The following is a 17,596-nucleotide window of genomic DNA, read 5'->3' as shown; positions in this document are numbered from 1 at the left end:
GCCATCGCGCTCTATCAACTCGGCTACGGGGACGTATTGCTCGTGTACGCCAACATCGTCGACGCAGCGTTCTTCGCGTCCCACTACTTCCGTCGCCAAGCCGAACACCTCGCCTCCCAATGCGAGACCCCGCCGCGCCTGCTCAACAGGCACCTCATCCTCCCCGACGCACTTCGCGTCTGTTTACGTTGGCGCTGAACCAAGCCCTCATCCGGCGGCTGGCGTCGCCGCCATCCAATTCGAATTACTTCTCGGCACGATTCTCCTCCTCAATCGCAAGGGCGTCCGTCATGCTCTATTACGCACCCCCCAAGAGCGCAGAGAACACGGGCACAACACCACCTTCTCTAGGTGTCGCGTTGGCGAACCTCGCGTTGGTTCCACTGTTACTCAGCCTGCCATTGACGGTCATAGCTGCAGTCGGATACACAGCTTGCGCACCTACGGATATCAAGTTCAGCCTGGATTCCGGGGACGGTTACGATGTACGCGTTGGCTGTGTTGTTGGAGCTGGCTTGTGAGCCAGTGCATAATCGGTACGCCCATCGTGCTCTATACCCCGATTTTACGACTGATATGGTCTGTACTCTATACAGCTCCGTCATCGAGCTGAAAACTGCCGTGCGTGTCCGTGCCAAAGGCCTTGGAGTTGGCGCCAAGTCGCTCATGACCTTTCTCATCCTCTTTTATGACTCCAGACTGTCCACCAAACCGCCTGGTTACTTCGCCCTCTTTGCCTTCGCTGGCGGCCAGATGGCATATAGTATCGTGCTCTTTGTGACGGACGCGTACTCGTACCCAGACACCTTATCCCGATTTCGCTTGATGAAGTTATGGTGCGTTCGTCGCTTGATTTGGATGCATTCTAATGCTGATCCATCTCATAGAAATGCACCTGTAGCTCAAGAAAAGGCTCTTCGTCGAAACTCTGTGGGAGCCTACTTCGATCTTCCTCTCCTCAAGCTTTCGATGATTCTCAACGAGCAATTTGTTCTCAAGCACATTCTCACCGAAGGAGACAAAGTCGTCCTTTCGTGCTATAGCCCCATGGCTGAGCAGGGAGGGTATGCTCTCGCTGCAAATTACGGTGACATCAGCAATCCACGGTTTTTGGTCTTAGCTGGGGCCCGATTTTGCAGCGCTGCTTAGGAGTGCTTAGCGAGGGATTTGAGCGTTAGCTCTCGTTAGACAGGGGGTAACTACTTAGTGCTCGGGAGATATGGGGTAAAATGTTAGTCAACATCCTGCTCTAGAGATCATATTATGATTGGCTTGTGGCTTGCCTTCCAGTTTCGCCGTGGCTGACTGCGCACAAAAACGGCTGTCCTAGAGCGTGAGAATGAACACATATGTGGTTCGACTTTCGTTCAACTTGAACTTACTCCTCTGTCCTCGCCATATGTACTTCACCCCGACCTCCCTCACAGATACCTTAGCGGCCGCACTGGCTGGTGTCTGAAAGATGTTGATCTACGCCATGTATGTTCGTTCCACTCTCCGTGTTCACAGCTCTATGCTTTCCAGCCTTCGTCATTCCGCCGCAGGCGGGCTAGGGTTTACCCCATGAAAGCACGGTCCTCAAAGGCCTTGCAGGTGCGTTATCCACCCCTCGCTAATTTCAAACTCACTCAACGGGTCTTTTGGTAGCCTCCGTCACCCCATTGTCAGTGTCACCCCGTAAAACCAGCTGTCGACGAGGCCTACAAAGGCTACTCAAACTTCAGTACAGGCTGTCTGCGCATTTGCCTTGCGTCCACTTCAACATTCCCTGACTTTGTCCAACCAATGTGGCGCCGTCGGGCCTTTCTCATTCCTCCCGATACGAATTCGGCATGGACAGTTGTGGATACAGATCCTCGATATGCGTCACAGGCAATGTCGTCCTTGGTAAGTCCTATTCACGTTTGAATGGATTGTGTATGTTCGTTGTTGACCACGCAGTTGCAGGCGTACTCATCTCCTTTCGTGCGCTTTGATGGATTATGCTCTCGATGATGTCTGTACCAGTCATGTATCATAAGTAGCACGAAATCATAATAAATTTACTTCCTCGTTCCATACCTAACCAATCGGAGTGAGCAGTCACTAGTCACTATGGCTAGGAAAGCAGAACAAATGTAGCATCCAGTATGTCCGTCCTGTATTTCTTAGCTCTCGTTAGGGACTCCTTAGCTCGCTGCATACTCCAGTAGCCCTAAGGATGTGATAAAAAATTCAACGAGTGCTCAGGAGCACCCCACCTCGTCTAAGCGGCTAACAGGCTAAGAGGTGCTCGTTAGCCCTCGTTAGCTCTAACGTTTGCACCCTCGGATTGCTGATGGAGCATCTACCTCGAGCTCTGCTGCCGCACAGTCACCTGTCTTACACTGATCATCGCTTTACCAGGCTCTTTAATCGCCCGACTAGTTTTTCAACCTATCGAAGAAACTTCGCGTGTCTTCTTCGCAAAGACGCTCTCCGCGACCCCGGGCCAATCTGCGCCGAAGACCATCAAAGATGAATCGGCATCAGATGAGCAGCAAAACTCGATCTCTCTCCCTGCTCTCAAGCAAGCGGCGGCATTCCTGTCGAGCATCCTCCAAACGCAACTATTTCTTGCCATGCCGATCATCGCTTTTGGGCACGTGTACCTTCCGATCGTACTCTCCTTCCTCCTTCCTGCACGCTTCCTCGCAACGAGCGCCCCGCAACGCCTTTATGCCTGGGTATACTACCTTCCCGTCTTCGCCGTCAACGGGGTTCTGGAAGCCTTCGTGGCAGGGACAGCCACAGCCAGGGATGTCGTCAAATAATGCAGGTGTGTATGTTTTCTTGATTTACACTGATTGGAACAGGCTATTGACATACATATTCAGGTAGATGATGTTGTTCTCCGTGATCTACATATCCGCGGCCATCGCGCTCTATCAAATTGGCTACGGCGACGTATCCCTCGTGTACGCCAAAATCGTCGGACTCTCCATGCGGATCCTATATGTGGCGCTCTTCGCGTCCAACTACTTCCATCGTACTCTCACCTCCACCAGCTCGACTCGGCCACGCCTGCTCACCAGGCACAACATCCTCCCCGACGCCAGACTCCTGTTGACATGCGCCACCGCGCAAGGCATCGTCACGTACGGCCCGCGGCGGAGACGAATCGCCCAACGCGTCGCGGCTGTGATGCTCGGGCAGCAAAGCAAAATGTACTTGCTTTCTCAGCCTGTTGTGGTGCATGTCGGGTTGGGAGGGGTCCTGGCGTTGGCGTGTTTGGCGACGTGTAGGTGTGCTCAGGGAGGCATATGGAGATTTTGCGGATGCGGAGGGAGGAGAGGGAGGGGAACGAGAAAGCGCAATGATATTTATGGACTACGTTTCGGGATCGGATCCTGCTTTGTACGTCCGTGCTCGCTGTTCCCGGTTGATGCCATCTCTGAGGCCCTTTTTGACGGAACTTAGTGCTGATATTTTTTTGTAAATTATGGTATCCATGGACATCGATGACATCTTTAGAACAACTGAGTACGTCGTAAAACAGCGGCCGTCCAAACAGTTTGCGCACAAGTTGTGGTAGGTCTTGTGGGTACAGTCGTTCCAAACGAGGATGTACCGGAGATGTACGATACCATATTGATTCAACTTCCTTAGCGCAGCCTATTCACGAGCTGCGCGAATTGATGGAGCGCGGGACTTACGAGTTGCAGGGCTTTCTATCGGCTCTTGCGTTTCTCGTTCATGACCATGAAATTCCTCTGGCATTGATTGAGGGCAAAGAAATAATTTGCGTAGTCAAAAAAGTGTAGGTTTAGTCCATTGCTGCAATAAAGGAATATCGACTCACAGCTTGTAGATCGCCCATGATCTACAGAACATCTCCGTCACGTCCGTCGTCCAATGATGAAGCGGTCGACAAACACATCCCAAGTTTACCGGTACCTCATGCATGAAGGCTGCGTGTAAAGGGAAGTGCCGCTACTGTTATGTTCATGGGATGAACTCTGTTCACCTTCTTAGCCGCAGCGCGCTCTGCTAAACTTTCGCTGTCATTGGGGCATTGCGAAAAGAATGGCGAAAAGTACTCCGCTAAACTTTCGCTGTCATTGGGGCATTGCGAAAAGAATGGTGAAAAGTACTCACCTAAATGTACCACTCATGATGTTTCCAACATGATCACCCACCAAGCACGAAGACCAAGTACGGGGATCAAAACGCGCATGCAACCTGGTATGCTTAGTACAATAAAGTTGACTATGGCGAGATTATCACATAGGAGAATGAAGGTCTATAGCGGTCCGTTTGTACATTTAATCCCGCACTGCCGCGCTGCACTGAGATTTTGAACTGCGCTGCGCTGGGGTATGTGATAGCGCTGCACTGGGACAATTCAATGCGCTGCGCTGAGATAATTGAATGTGCGGTGCTGGAGGTGGATGCCGTGTTGTGCTGCGCGCTGAGAAGTCGTTGCTGTACTGCGCTGATCTGAGCTCTGTGACTGCACTGAGAGTGCTGATACACAATGTTATCAAGGGATTAAAGGCTTACCTCCGAGTTGATTCTTCAATTAACTACAAGTTTTCAAGCTTCAAGTCCAAGTCGGACTCGATTGGAGTCAGATTTGGACGTGCCTTGAACTTGATTGTCGGCCATACATGGGACTTGGGTATTTGTACGAGTTGATTACTTCATGGGGAGTGTATCTTAGGGTCTTCGTGTCTCAAAACATGGTCCAGTAAAGGCAGAGCGGAACAAAGAGAGTTGTAAGTGGAGTTGTAGGAAGGAATGATTGAACCCGAAACTTGTCGGAGCGGTTGGAGCAACGAAATCATAATAAATAATAGCAACGAAATGCCATGTACGGTAATGGATGAGAATGAAATTAAGTAAGGAGTGACTGATGGTGATTGGCATTAGTAGATATAAATTGAGGACGGGATGAGAACACTGGTCGAGACGGCGGTGGCAAAGGGATTGAGCTAAAGCGCTCACATGGCATTAAAACCATGGCTTGTAAGCGGGCATCGCAGGACGCGCAAAGCCCTTCTTGACGGAAGATGAAGCGACTGCAAGTTTCCTTTGTCCCAAAACCCTGTTTGACGAGCGGCTGGCCCAAGACGACGGTCCTGCTTCGCGAAGAGGAGACCCTGGCACGGAAAACAGGTAAAGACCTGATGGTGATGCAGCAAAGTTAGCAGGCTCACTTTTGACACGTTTTGGGGCAGGTGCATCATTCTCGCTTGCGTTGTCGACAGATAGCTGAGTGTTGCTTCGAGCACGCTTTGGGCCTATTAATCAAGGTTAGTAAATCGACATCCAAGTCATGGGTCGCTGACCGATGACTCACCTGCGATTGACTCCATAGGTACCTGCAGAGTATTGAGCTCGTCCGCTCCATCAGCAGGATCCACCCAATCCGCCATGTCCCTGACAGACTCATCAGCTTGGACATCGTCGTCATCGAGGTTCACATCGTCTGGCACACTAGGCTCGTCATCATCTGAAATTTCGATATATGCCGCGGCACGCGCCACACTGGACATCCTTGGACGTAGGCGCAATAGGACAGGAGGAATGTCGTCTTCATCCTTGGATTTATCGGAGTCGCTGCTTGAAGGGTGTGGTAAGAGGTGAAAGTTAACTCCAAACAAGACACGACAACTGACTAATCAGTGCTTGCAACAGACTTCGTCGCAGTAATATACCCGGAGCTGCAAATTTAAAGTCCGCTGGCATCCACCGGCCCGCACAGGCTCCCACCGTTGTTCAGTGAACTTCTCCATGATTTCGATGGACATCCTACTGGTGGGTGGTGGATATCGCTGGAGTACAACACAGAGCACCATATCAGAGTGACATTCAGTGAGTTCCAGTGTATCATAGTGCAGAATATTATTTTTCTTCTAAGTTCACTCAGTTTACTGTTGTCCATTGGAATCCACCAACATTCAATGAACCACAGCAGCCAGTCATACTGTACTGTACTGTAGTCCACTGGACAATGGTGAATCTCAATGGAGTTCACTCACGTACAATGCATGTTCGTAGTTGGATTCCAGTGTACAATAATGGAATCCGCTGTTGTACAGTGAAACTTGAAACTGTATCTCACTGGCATCCACCGGGATACAATGTACTGCAGTAGAATTTGTAACTGTATTTCACTGGCATCCACCGGAATACAATGTACTCCAGTAGAATTTGAAATCGTACTTCAGTGACCTCCAGTGGATTTCACTAGCACCCACTAGCATCCGCCGAAACTGAGTGGACGAAGTCCACTCTCCGTCGCTGGATTCCATTGAACCCTAGTGGTATTTGATGAACTTTGAATAGATTTTGGATAGTAAACCATGTAATACAGGGCTACATATTTACCCAAAAGTCCTCTGGAATATGCTGATTCTTTTTATCTATCCGCTCTTCGACTGCCTCCTTGTAGAGCATAAACAGCACATGAACATAGAAGTCATAATTGACATCCGTCATTTGCCGTAGTTGAGCTTCAAACCCATCCATCCATGAGTTCAACTGCTCTGCGGTCTCCGTATTGAATGCTCGGGTTGTGTGCTTATTACCGTTTGCGTCTTCTTGCATAATCAGCAAATCGGGCTGAGAGCCATTTGCTGGAGCTGGATTACACCAAATGCGACACAAAACATTACTTGCCTAGATCAACAGGATCAATGAACAGCTAGCATAATCAGAAAAACTTCACTTACCTGGTGACCAATATAATGCCACGCATCGACAATGAACTTGGTGGACTTGAGCCAGGGGTCCCCAGCATTTTGAGTGACAATATGGCGGAGAAGATTGCAGGCATTATCGTATGCGATGAAGCCAGGCCTGGAGCCATGAAAGTCCTCCCAGATTGCATTCAGAATTGAAAGAACCTGAGAGGGGCTTTCTGACCGATAACACTTTCCCCATCCGATGGGAATACCACAAGCCCACTGAACTGTTTGAAGACAGTATATCGAGCGAGCCCGAAAGGTGTGCACCACATCTTCAGCTGCTACCTCACCAAGGGAAGGAAGCTGCACTTCCAGAGATGGCCCGGAAGGGCGGCGACCTGCATCGTTCTGCTCCTTCTGACGGCGGATAACTCGGCGAACACCAGGGTACGAAAGTCTCGAAAAGCGGGTCTCGTACTTCTGATGCCATTCCATGTGGGCAGGCAGATCGCATGTGAGGGCACCAGCAGTACGAACAGGACGGCCGCATGGAATGATACCACAAATATTGACCATGTGAAGATGATCACTACAAAAGCGCCCATTCTTGTAGTTCACCAGTGGCTTGCAGCATTCACTGATGGCGCAGGTCTGTTTCCCCAAAGCATGGCGCGGAATGTGCTGTGCACTGAAGAGCTGCCGCTATCCAAGCAAGGCAAGGGCGCCCGCCATGTGTCATATCTTAATCAGTCGAACGTCCGCTCGGCTGTCGAGCAATGGATTAAAGGTGTTATACCTGTCGACAAAGGAGGATTTGAAGGCTGGGTGCGTCGCTTTGTTCTATTCCCCATATTGCACGCCCACTAAGTTCTTTTACTCTGTTCATCAGATGCGACCTGCAAAGCTTTCACGCTTTGTTAATCAGTTTCTATTCCCGTTGCTGAGGATTGAGGACACGGTTAGTGAGTCAACTGCCGTGCAATGGTTGAAGAGACTTGGATTCCGGCTCTGCCGTGTCCAAAAAGGGGTTTATGTTGATGGCCACGAACGTGACGACGTTGTTGCCGCACGTAAGGAGTTTATCGATTATATTTATACGCAGATTCTCCCGTGAGTGATGAACAATGATCTGTTGCCATTAGAGCTTTACTAAATTGTCTCACTCAGGAAATGTTATACTTATGACGGACCAGACATGGCTCCTGTAGCGCCGTCATTACAAACCGGCGAAAAGATTCATTACCCAATTTTTCATGACGAGACTTGTGTGCATGCAAATGACCAGGTTAATTTCGTATGGATGCGGGATGGTGAACAAACTCTTCGAGACAAGAGCCGTGGACGCATAGTCCATGTCTCCGATTATATTATTGAACATTGCGGGCGCCTTTGTCTATCCAAGGATGAGATTGCAGCTCAGCTCAAGCTTCCAGAGTGCCCGCATCCACCGCAGCAGCCTGTCTTGCCAATTTCTGCAGCACCATCAACCCCTGCTCCCGCTGCACCATCAGCACTGGCTCCCGGCGCACCTCCAGCTAGTGCAGCGGCCGAGCGGCCCGTCACCGCGCCAGCTGTTCACGGCACATCGGAGAAGGAACTTCCTGTTGCTGCAACAGCAACCGCAAAAACAAAAGGGAAAAAGACAAAGACAACGAAGGCCAAGGCAACGAAGAAACCGAAGCCTCCAGTAGTCAAGAAGCCAGTGGGAGGTCGCACGTTTGCAGAGCACGAGTGGATCCCGCCGCCGCCCCCTGCGCCCTTTACTGGGTATCGGCTTGAAAGCTTTGCTCGCCGAATCATTTACCCAGGCGCCAAACATGACCTGTGGTGGGATATGCCTCAATTAATCACACAGGTAGGTAACTTTTGATCTGAGGTCTGCAATTGCTAAAGTACGAGTGACGGGACTACTAGACTAAGGATGCAATCAAAATCTTCGAGGCAAAATTCCCTGACGGCATTGCGGTATTTATTTTTGATTGTTCCTCAGCCCATGCCGTGTTTGCATCCGACGCGCTTCTGGCCCACAAGATGAATCGTAGCCCAGGTGGGAAGCAACCCAAAATGCGGTCCACTGTTATACCGTTGAACGGGCAGTCGCAATCAATGGTTTTTTCTGACGACTACAAGGGGAAAGACAAGGATGGAAATCCGCTTGCTGGACAGGCAAAGGGCATGGAACAAGTACTTCTTGAGCGTCGCCTTCTTGAGCCTCTCACACAGAAGTATGGTAATAAATTGGTCGGTGTATGCAAGACGTGCCGATCTTCCCAGGAAGCGCGGGATAAAGCGCTGCAAGAAGCCAAGGCCAAAGAAGACGAGATCGAGGGCTCGGGCATGGCAGCGTTGAATGAGCGAGGTGTGTCGGACACAGAGGAGGAGGATATTGCACGGCCCGGTGACTGCTGCATGCAACGAGTTCTGTCATTGCAAAAGGACTTTCAGACGGAGAAACCATTGCTCCAGCTGGTCATCGAGAAGGCTGGGCACAAGTGTCTCTTCCTTCCGAAGTTTCATTGTGAGCTCAACCCGATCAAGATGGTTTGGGGTCAGCTCAAGCGACGTAAGTTTTCAAAGTAGTATATCATTGAATTTGCTAACATGACTTGCAGGATTCCGCGAGATGACTGATGGTACATTCCCGCGTGCTAAACAACTTGTGCCGGAATGTCTGGATGTCATCACGAAGTCAAACATTCGTCGGTATTTCCGGCATTGCTGGAGAAACATGGATGCTTACAAGTGAGTAGTAAAGGGCCGTAAATCAAATAAGGTGCTAATGAAAACACTAGAAAAGGACTTAATGTGAAGCAGGCTGCATACGCAGTCAAGAAATACACCTCCCATCGTCGTATTCCGGCCACGGTAATGATGGATGTCAATATTATTACACGCGGGACGATTGCCTGACGTAGTCAGGGTCCTATTACCATATACGGAACCCTAATATTATGTAATAGGGTTTGTTTCACTTTTACGAGGCCAAGAAATGAAAAAGTTGTCCGATGGACTTGAAAAGCACAACACAACTAGCTATAGCTTTCCTTACTCTATTCCAAGTGTTTTTATCACTTTTCATTGCTTTGGGTAAATGCTATTCAAGTTGCGGCATTTTAAAATCTCACCTGCCAAATTCGGGTCGAGAGGTGGTGACAGGCACTGTAGCGGCATGGAAAATCGCGCCAGGGAATCAAGTTGCTGACGGGCGCCCAGTGAAACATGCGACTCCCGTGCGTAGCGTGCGTAACACCTTGTCTTGGGCAGGCACGGCTCGCGCTCCGCCTCTACTTCGTCAACCACCGTCCGGGCGATTGAAGATGATTTAGATGCACAGTGGTTGGACCGCGAGGGATGATGGTTCAGACAGCACGCGTCTCGCGATGTTCCGAGCGTGGCGAGCGTGATCCGCTTGACTAATGAGAGTACGACACGTACACAAGATGTGATTCCAGGTGATCGGAGCGATGTATTCTGGCGACAGTCATTACGCGTTTGCGGGGAGAAGCTCTGCGGTTGTGTCACTGTGCGCACGCTATTGAAGTAAGGCGCCTGTGGGGGACTGCAGCGTGCCATCATTCCGATCGTATCGAACAACAAGTTGAAAACCCAAAGGCAGCGGTCTGAAGTATGCATCGACACGGAGGGGTGACCTCACGCGTTTTCGACCCAGCCTTTCGTGACCGAGCCTGGGGCTTCTGGAGAGCGCTCATGGTAAGTACGTGCGTTCGAGAAGCAGTATGACAATTTGGACTCACGAAGTTGCGTTTAAGGCCACCGTTAACGGCTTTGGAAGGATTGAGTAGTTGCAAGCGCGCGCAACGAGCTGCTGCAAGGAGGCATGCGTGAAGTTTTGACCCGCGCCCGACGAGTCTACGAGTTTTGGATGGACAGATCTGGGGGCTAGGCGGGACCTTAGGCGGTGGGCAAAGGTCCCACCGGGAAGATGGCTGAGGTTGGTCCTCCCGCTCGCCTCAAAGCCTTTGGCGATGTGTTCAACTTCTGCGAACATGCCTAACCTCTTGCCCTCAGATGTCTAGCAGCCGTGCGTATGCTCGATATGTCACGCGCGGGCCTCACTGTATGGCTTTGCCGTCGAAAATGAATGTTGCTGGGTCCGCCGGCCGTTTTTCACAGCATGCTATTCAGGATGTTAGAGTACCCAAGCAAGCGCAGATCTGCAACCACGCACCTATGACCAGGGTATAATCGGGGTGATCAGGAGAAATAGAACATCTTCTCCCTTCCCAACGATGGAGACCACTTCATTGGTTGAGGCTGCTCGGCACTTCCTTGGGCAGAAGATCCTAAGCACCGGGGAGCACTCCAAGCACCAAGCACTCATGCCACTCATGCTAGTGCCATCGAGCATGGCTGAAGCCGGGATGGATGGGACAGCTGGGATACGTAAAGAAATATAAAGAAGCTTGAGGTGATGCAAAGCCTTGGAACTTGAAGCTTGAACTTCAAGATGAAGCGAGCTCGCATCGATCTCATCCCTCGCATCCCTCCCTGCGGCTCCCTGCTCAGGTTGCCATGGCTGCTCACGTAAGTCTAGTATTCGCCAAGCTTCGCCAAGCGAGTTCCGGCCACTTCAGCAATTTCACTTGAATGACTTAAATCTCTCAAATCTTTAGAATACTTTGAATCCTTTGCTTAAAATTTAAAATGTTTGAATTGCTTACATTAAGTACTCAACCCGCAACATGCTAGGCGTGCTGTCAGGTTAATTATCTGACTTATCTTTAACCTCATACTCAGGTTTCTTGCGTATAATAAAGCGGATATACCGGATATACACAGATCTGGCGAGGGCTCCCTCGAATTTGCCATAAACTTTGAACATGATACACGGCAGAATTATCCTCCACAAATCTCCAAGTGGAAGAACTTTACACCCAACCAAAGCTAACTTACGCTCTCCTCCTCAATTGAATGTCCACTGATGTTTTCAGAGATCATGCCTCGATCGATCTAATCCTCAACGGCAGTGGTCAGGCAGAGAACCTCCGACGCTAGACGCCCGAGCAGCAGTGACTTCAGATTGCCTCATCCCTCTGGCCCCGATCCCAATGTTTTTCTCAGCGCCACGAATCAACTTGAACTCTAGGATCCACATATTCGCAAGTCATGTGACGCATACAGCGTTGACAAGCAGCGGGGGGAGCACATCACAACGAGTAAACCTCCGTGATAGGGATAATTTTGGCCGTGATAGTTCGAGCTGTGTACTGGAATTTGGTTTACAGAAGGATGATCTGAGTGGCGACTTCGTTTGGGTGTACTACGCTGAAGTCACCAGAGATGTGAGGATGCACATAAGCTTGTGTTCCTGTGTTCAACTTAAACGTCAATACGGGCATAACAAGGATCCAGATGGATGAAGGGAACGAAAGCCACGAAAGCATTATAAAGCATAGAGAAACTCATCTTGCGATTCTCTTGCGGGTGAACGATAATAGGACCATCCGCCACCTTGGCGTTGAGTGGGGACGCTAACGAGTTCGAGATCGTGATCGTCTGGTTAGAAGAAACATGCATTGTTGGGCCATGTTGGTGTGATGGGAGGGATGGGAGGGATGGGAGATCACTCAGATCACTTCACTGATCGACCGACGACCAGCGGAAAAGGATTACGTAATCCTCGGAGCGCGCCGTCGGCACGTGCAACGCGCGGATTCTGCCGACTCCTTTACCGTTACCACTGTTACGCCCAATACCGCCAATACCGCCAATACCCTTGAAACTAAACCCAAAATCTATCCCACTAAACAGCCCAGTCACATCACTATCCCGTCACATCGTACAGCTTCGAGTCCTACGATGCGTACTAGTGTGTATAGTATTCCTGGTCCGATCGACGCAATTTGAGCGTGGTCACATTACCACGACGCTCTAGCAAAGGCTCGAGTAGTGCTTGTCTTGGGCCTCTTCCAGAATGCTACTGAATGTGAGTACTGTAGTAATCAAATCAATTCGTCACTTTTGAGAAATTCCGTGACATGACGAAAGACTCAACAAATCCGATAAATCGAGAAAGAATTATTCCCGCTGTTTGCGAAAATCGGGTGTGACACGTGACTGACGAATTGTTTTGATTGCTACAGTACTGGTATTTTCTTACTCCTGAATAAACATCAAAGCTCACTATATCAACTCCTCTCACAGAAACAGAATACATCGCTGTCTCCAAATCGCCCAAATCGACAAAATTGTGCGCCACTGATCACCGATCTAGCCTTCAACGTCAGTTGCCTTCCAAAGCGCGACTTGGCGACTCGGCATCTGCAAGTCTGTGCGCGCGCCAAAATCTACCCCGTCGCAGCCATGGCACAGGCACCCCCAGAGCCCGCTTCAACGCGCTTCAAGTCGTCTCTGGCGCGAGCTTGACTCGCTCAAGCCTTTACTGCCTTTACTCGAGTTCTCCCAGTTCTTCGAGTTCTTCCCATTCGACTCGTGGGCGGCGCGGGATACGCCAGAGACCAAAATTTAACCCCCGGAGACTTGAGGGTGGGTGATTGCGACCACGTACGTAGAGTACGCGAGTTCATTAGTTCACATAGTTCATTTCTACCCGACCTCTGTGTCCTTGTGACTGGACACCCTTCCGCTTTTATGCCTGCCGCGTTTGAAGACTCTCGATCCGGAGGCTGACGACGCATGGTTCGTGCCAGCGGCATGCTTACAAGAGCTCGGCCTTTCTACCCAGAGCCGCCTTTCCTACCAAGTCTGACGTACACCTCAGCATCGTGCTCCCGCTCTGGACCACCTTTTCCTCTTTTTCTCATCGCATCCCGTCCAATTCTACATTCCCATCATCTTTCCGTCGCTTGCGTTGAGCGATGCGATTACATGCTTGGCGCCACCCATCACCTCAGCATGCACGAACCTCCACATGTGCTGTCCATGATAGCTATGATAGGCACGGAGAAGGTGTTGTCGCTTGCGATCCCTCGACATACTCTCCCCGGTAGCACCAGACGTTCGCCTCGAGCTCTGTGTGCTGCCCTGTGTAGAGACGTTGAAGTATGGATGCCTGCTTATTCCTCTCCTTGCGCCTTATCCGCATCCCGCGCATCCCCAAATTTTCGCGCGCCTTAAAGACCTTACGATCTTCGTCACCGGAATGCTATCCCCCGGAATGCAGTGCACTTCCCAAACCGGACAAACTCGAGCCAACTCGAGGCACTACTTACATGTGATCATACATGCATCATACGCCGAACTGCCGAATGGCCACCTCGCGCCAGCGCTCTCCCGCTTCCTGCGCTTCCTGAGCCTGACCCGCTTTCGCATCAGACACGATGAAGAATCCGCAGAGCCCGCTCCCATATGCCCACAATGCCTCCACCCCTTGTCCGCGCTAACGCATTTCATGGAACTGGCATTCTAATTTACCTCCCTCCGCTTGGACAACGCCGTTGTGGCCTTCACCCCGCACATCTCGCAGGCGTTTCACCTCATTGAGCTGCCCCTTGTATTCAAACCCGTTTCCCATCCCGCGGCTCCCCGGCAGCCCCTCCCTCCCTCCCCTATTCCGCGCTTTGTAGTTCAAGTGCTTAAGCGCAGCTGGGACTGCATGCGTCAAGTCTGCGCGCGCACCAAAATCTATCCCAGCGCAGCGGCGTCAGCGTACCTCTCGCGCCTGCGCAACGTCGAGAAGTGGTGGCCTAATGTGGGCGGGCCCCCGCCCGCGGGATATGCTGGATGAGTATGGGCAGAGGCGAGGCCAGGTGAAGAGGTTGATCAGGGAGACGGATGAATACGGGCGTGCAGGCGGGTGGTGCGGCATAATTGAGTAATGGGACGAGGTGTATGATGTACGATTGGGACACTTGGTACGGTCCGCGATGATGTATCCTGCTAGTTTGCCTCAGTTCACCTCGTTCGTATGTAAAGCATCACTTTATGTTTCTCCTGTTTCTGCTCAAGCTCGTTGAGCTTGTTCCTCGTCGACGGTTCTGTTGCAGTGCTAGTAAGTTGCCCTGTGGTTATTCCTCGATAGCCTCAATACGTGCTGTTGGACGACTATGATTTTGACGCTATCCCTGTCAATAATTACCGAGCTACAATGCCAAAATCTATGCCCCAAAATGCCCCCACAATGACTAGATAGAATTCGCAGAATTCGAGCGACTTTTGCAAGGCGCCCGAGGCGCTAAGGACGGGACGGCCGGGACGGACAGCGACGTTGACGGCGCGTCGGCGCGTTGCCAAGGTACTTGTTCAGCTTGTTCAAGCAGTTCTAGGGACTTCGCGGTGTTCGCGGTGTTCGCGGTGTTCGCGGTGTCCGCGACTCTTTTTTTGCGACCGTGACGCTCGCTGGCTGCGAGTCGTCTTCGAAAACAATGTCTCATCACGCTTATTACCAACTTACCCGACTTATGACCATACACTGCACTGCGCCTGACACTTTCCGCCAAGCAATTTCAGCAATTTCACTCAAATGGCTTAGATAGCTCACATAGCTTGAATACCGTGATACTTAATCAAATGTCTTCAACGTTGAAATTTGAAAAGATTAAATTCTGTAAATTATTAAAGAAGATTTGTAGTTGGCCTTGTTCGCCTCGTTCCACCTGTAAGTCAAAACAAAATATTGAAAGCTTTCAACGACGCAGGGGTGACGTTATAATGGCCCAGGTCCCACATTTTGGCGCGAACCAGGTAAGTTAAAGCGAGTTGCCTGCCTGCATGTCAATGCTTGAAAAAAAAAACCGCGAATTAGAGCAGTCGAAAGCTAGGCGATCTCTGAGATCTGAGCGCCGTGACAGCCGGTAAGAGCCCAGAGAGCGTAGGTTCTGTAGATTTGTCTATCCCTAGAATTGAGACCAACTGAGGGCACGTCGGGCACGTAGACCTGACTCAACAAGCTAAACCGCAGGGATCACGACAGACGTCTTGGACCTTGGTATATAGAGACACGGCGGACGCAGACCGTCTCGATAGTACCGATGAGTCCTCGGGGTCCCCGTGGTCTCTGACGCAAACAGAGCGCGGGCACTGAATCAGCGGCGGTGAGCCATGCGGGCTTAACCCGCTTAATCCGTCTTAAATCGGTCACGTCCGTGCACCCATGCAGTGCACCCTAGCTGCTGATATTTCTCGCCCTGTATGGCCCAATTTGAGGAAAATATCGCCCACTCGTGAGTTCACTGGCCATCTTTGTCCTACATTTCCATAAGGCACACAAAATCACCCAAATCCGGCTGTGTGCAGCCGGCTGCACACAGCAGTTGGCGGTAGCCTGCATGCCTCTGTAGGCGTGGGACTGCATGCGTCAAGTCTGCGCGCGCGCCAAAATCTATCCCGTGGGCCTGGAGATGCGAAACGAGCTCGGAGCATGTGATGGGCACAGACGCGTCAGCACAGGTGCGATGCAGAGTGTCCTGAGTGCGGAGGTGGAGGTGTTTCCTGAGAGAGCGCTGAGACATGGACGCATCACGCATGCGCACAGTAGATGCGTATGACCGAAACTGCAGGAGAGCTATCTGGAAAGCGTCGAGCGGCGGGGAAACGGCCTGTTGATAGTTTAAGACGTCAGAAAAGCGCGGGTCGCAAGTGAATGCGCGCAAACGTACCAGTCGTCGAACACAATTATCCACCGCGTCTCCCCGCAGAGAGCTTTGGATGAAGCCGCACCGTCCCATGCTCCCCGATCTCCTGAGTTCTATCATCAATACAGCAGGCAAGACGAGCCATAGTAAACGATATGAAACTTCTCAGTAATGTGGGTTCATGGTGAAGAATCAATACATGTACAAGATCATGTAAATTCAAACACAATAAGTAGGAAGGTGACAGAATATTGAGGAACACAGCACAATGGAAACGAAAGATACGAGAAACGAAGGCATCGCGCGTCGTAAAGAGACAGAGGTATAGAAGAAGAGGAGAGAAGGACCAAAATCGATCCTTCGCTGTGACCTGTTAAAGAGGTTCGGGTTCACCCGCACTGGAGCTTTCCCCAGCATCCACATAATCACCAGAAATGGTGACTCCCAGCCTGGCGCGCGCAGCCTTTCTGCCCCATGGTGACCCGTGTTTTACGCGTTGCGCAGCAATGGCGACAAGTAGCGCTCGTTCGACATCATAAATATCATCTTGGGCGATGGGAAACGGGGCGACTCGATGGACTGGTGGAGGCGGGATGAGTGCTCCATATGATTTAGCGTGTCACATCGACCGCCCACAGGACGTTCGCCGAGAAAGCAACAGCGGCGATGCTGGATAATGGTGGTCCATGAGGTCGGTTGCATTTTGATACAGCCCATGTTGTGCAAGGCGAGCGGTACGAATGCATTGGGATGGCGGCGTGCGCGACTGCTCAAGTACACAAGCATCGTGCTGTTCGAGGTGGATTAGAGTCAATTAAGGGAAATAGGAAAAAGAGGGAGCACCACGTACCTTTAAGTTAATGATACACGTTCACATTCTTAGCAAGGATGACGGCCGTATATAGCGCGAGAGGACCGCTACACCAGCTTCCCCGCGATGCCCCGTGAAGGAGTGCTTCATCTCGAATCGTACGCCCAGAGGCAATCGATCGTGGATGGATTTGGCGCAGGATTTGGAGTCCTCGAGAGCCAGGTTCGAGCCCACCTCGCTGGGGAGCATGTACCGCTGACGCGCACAAGGCAACCCTAAAGGCTTCATTGATCCAATTGGCGCCCAATGGGCGCGGCGATGTCAACGCGTTATGAAGAAATCACTTCGTTTCATAGGCATAAAGACGGTCATTGAAGGATTGTGGTATTTTGCCTTGAATAAGTAGGCAGAGTTGGCCTCTCATTGGCTCAACGCAGAGGAAATGGCTTACAAATAACCTGCGAGATTGAGTGGCGAACGCACTCCTCGTCTCCCTACGCTTTGCAAATCGTCCGTCACCCCACTCTATGAACACATCCATCCCGCTATACCACTCCTGATACAATTTACCAAGACGACGG

At 51.0% G+C, this 17,596-nt stretch overlaps 3 protein-coding genes across 3 annotated transcripts; 1 reads left to right on the top strand and 2 right to left on the bottom strand.

Moving 5' to 3' along the window:
* Positions 1 to 119: 119 nt before the first annotated feature.
* Positions 120 to 2,792, top strand: RFT1_1 (Oligosaccharide translocation protein rft1; the record flags this gene model as incomplete). The annotated part of the gene is made up of 4 exons (XM_036778667.1): positions 120 to 517; positions 597 to 840; positions 913 to 1,087; positions 2,386 to 2,792. The coding sequence occupies 4 exons, from the start codon at positions 120 to 122 to the stop codon at positions 2,790 to 2,792; spliced, it is 1,224 nt and encodes a 407-aa protein (XP_036630095.1).
* A 2,179-nt stretch (positions 2,793 to 4,971) lies between these two features.
* On the bottom strand, positions 4,972 to 5,516 carry PC9H_009159 (uncharacterized protein; the record flags this gene model as incomplete). The annotated part of the gene is made up of 3 exons (XM_036778666.1): positions 4,972 to 5,120; positions 5,178 to 5,261; positions 5,321 to 5,516. 3 exons carry the CDS (start codon positions 5,514 to 5,516, stop codon positions 4,972 to 4,974), a joined length of 429 nt encoding a protein of 142 aa, XP_036630094.1.
* Positions 5,517 to 6,339: 823 nt separating this feature from the next.
* Positions 6,340 to 7,145, bottom strand: PC9H_009158 (uncharacterized protein; the record flags this gene model as incomplete). The annotated part of the gene is made up of 2 exons (XM_036778665.1): positions 6,340 to 6,642; positions 6,696 to 7,145. The coding sequence occupies 2 exons, from the start codon at positions 7,143 to 7,145 to the stop codon at positions 6,340 to 6,342; spliced, it is 753 nt and encodes a 250-aa protein (XP_036630093.1).
* Positions 7,146 to 17,596: the final 10,451 nt, after the last annotated feature.

This window comes from Pleurotus ostreatus (assembly GCF_014466165.1).
Source record: "Pleurotus ostreatus strain PC9 chromosome Unknown scaffold_6, whole genome shotgun sequence".
In the NCBI taxonomy this organism is placed as follows: domain Eukaryota; kingdom Fungi; phylum Basidiomycota; class Agaricomycetes; order Agaricales; family Pleurotaceae; genus Pleurotus; species Pleurotus ostreatus.
Note: the sequence above shows the minus strand (reverse complement) of the source record. Positions and strands in the feature narration are given on the sequence as shown.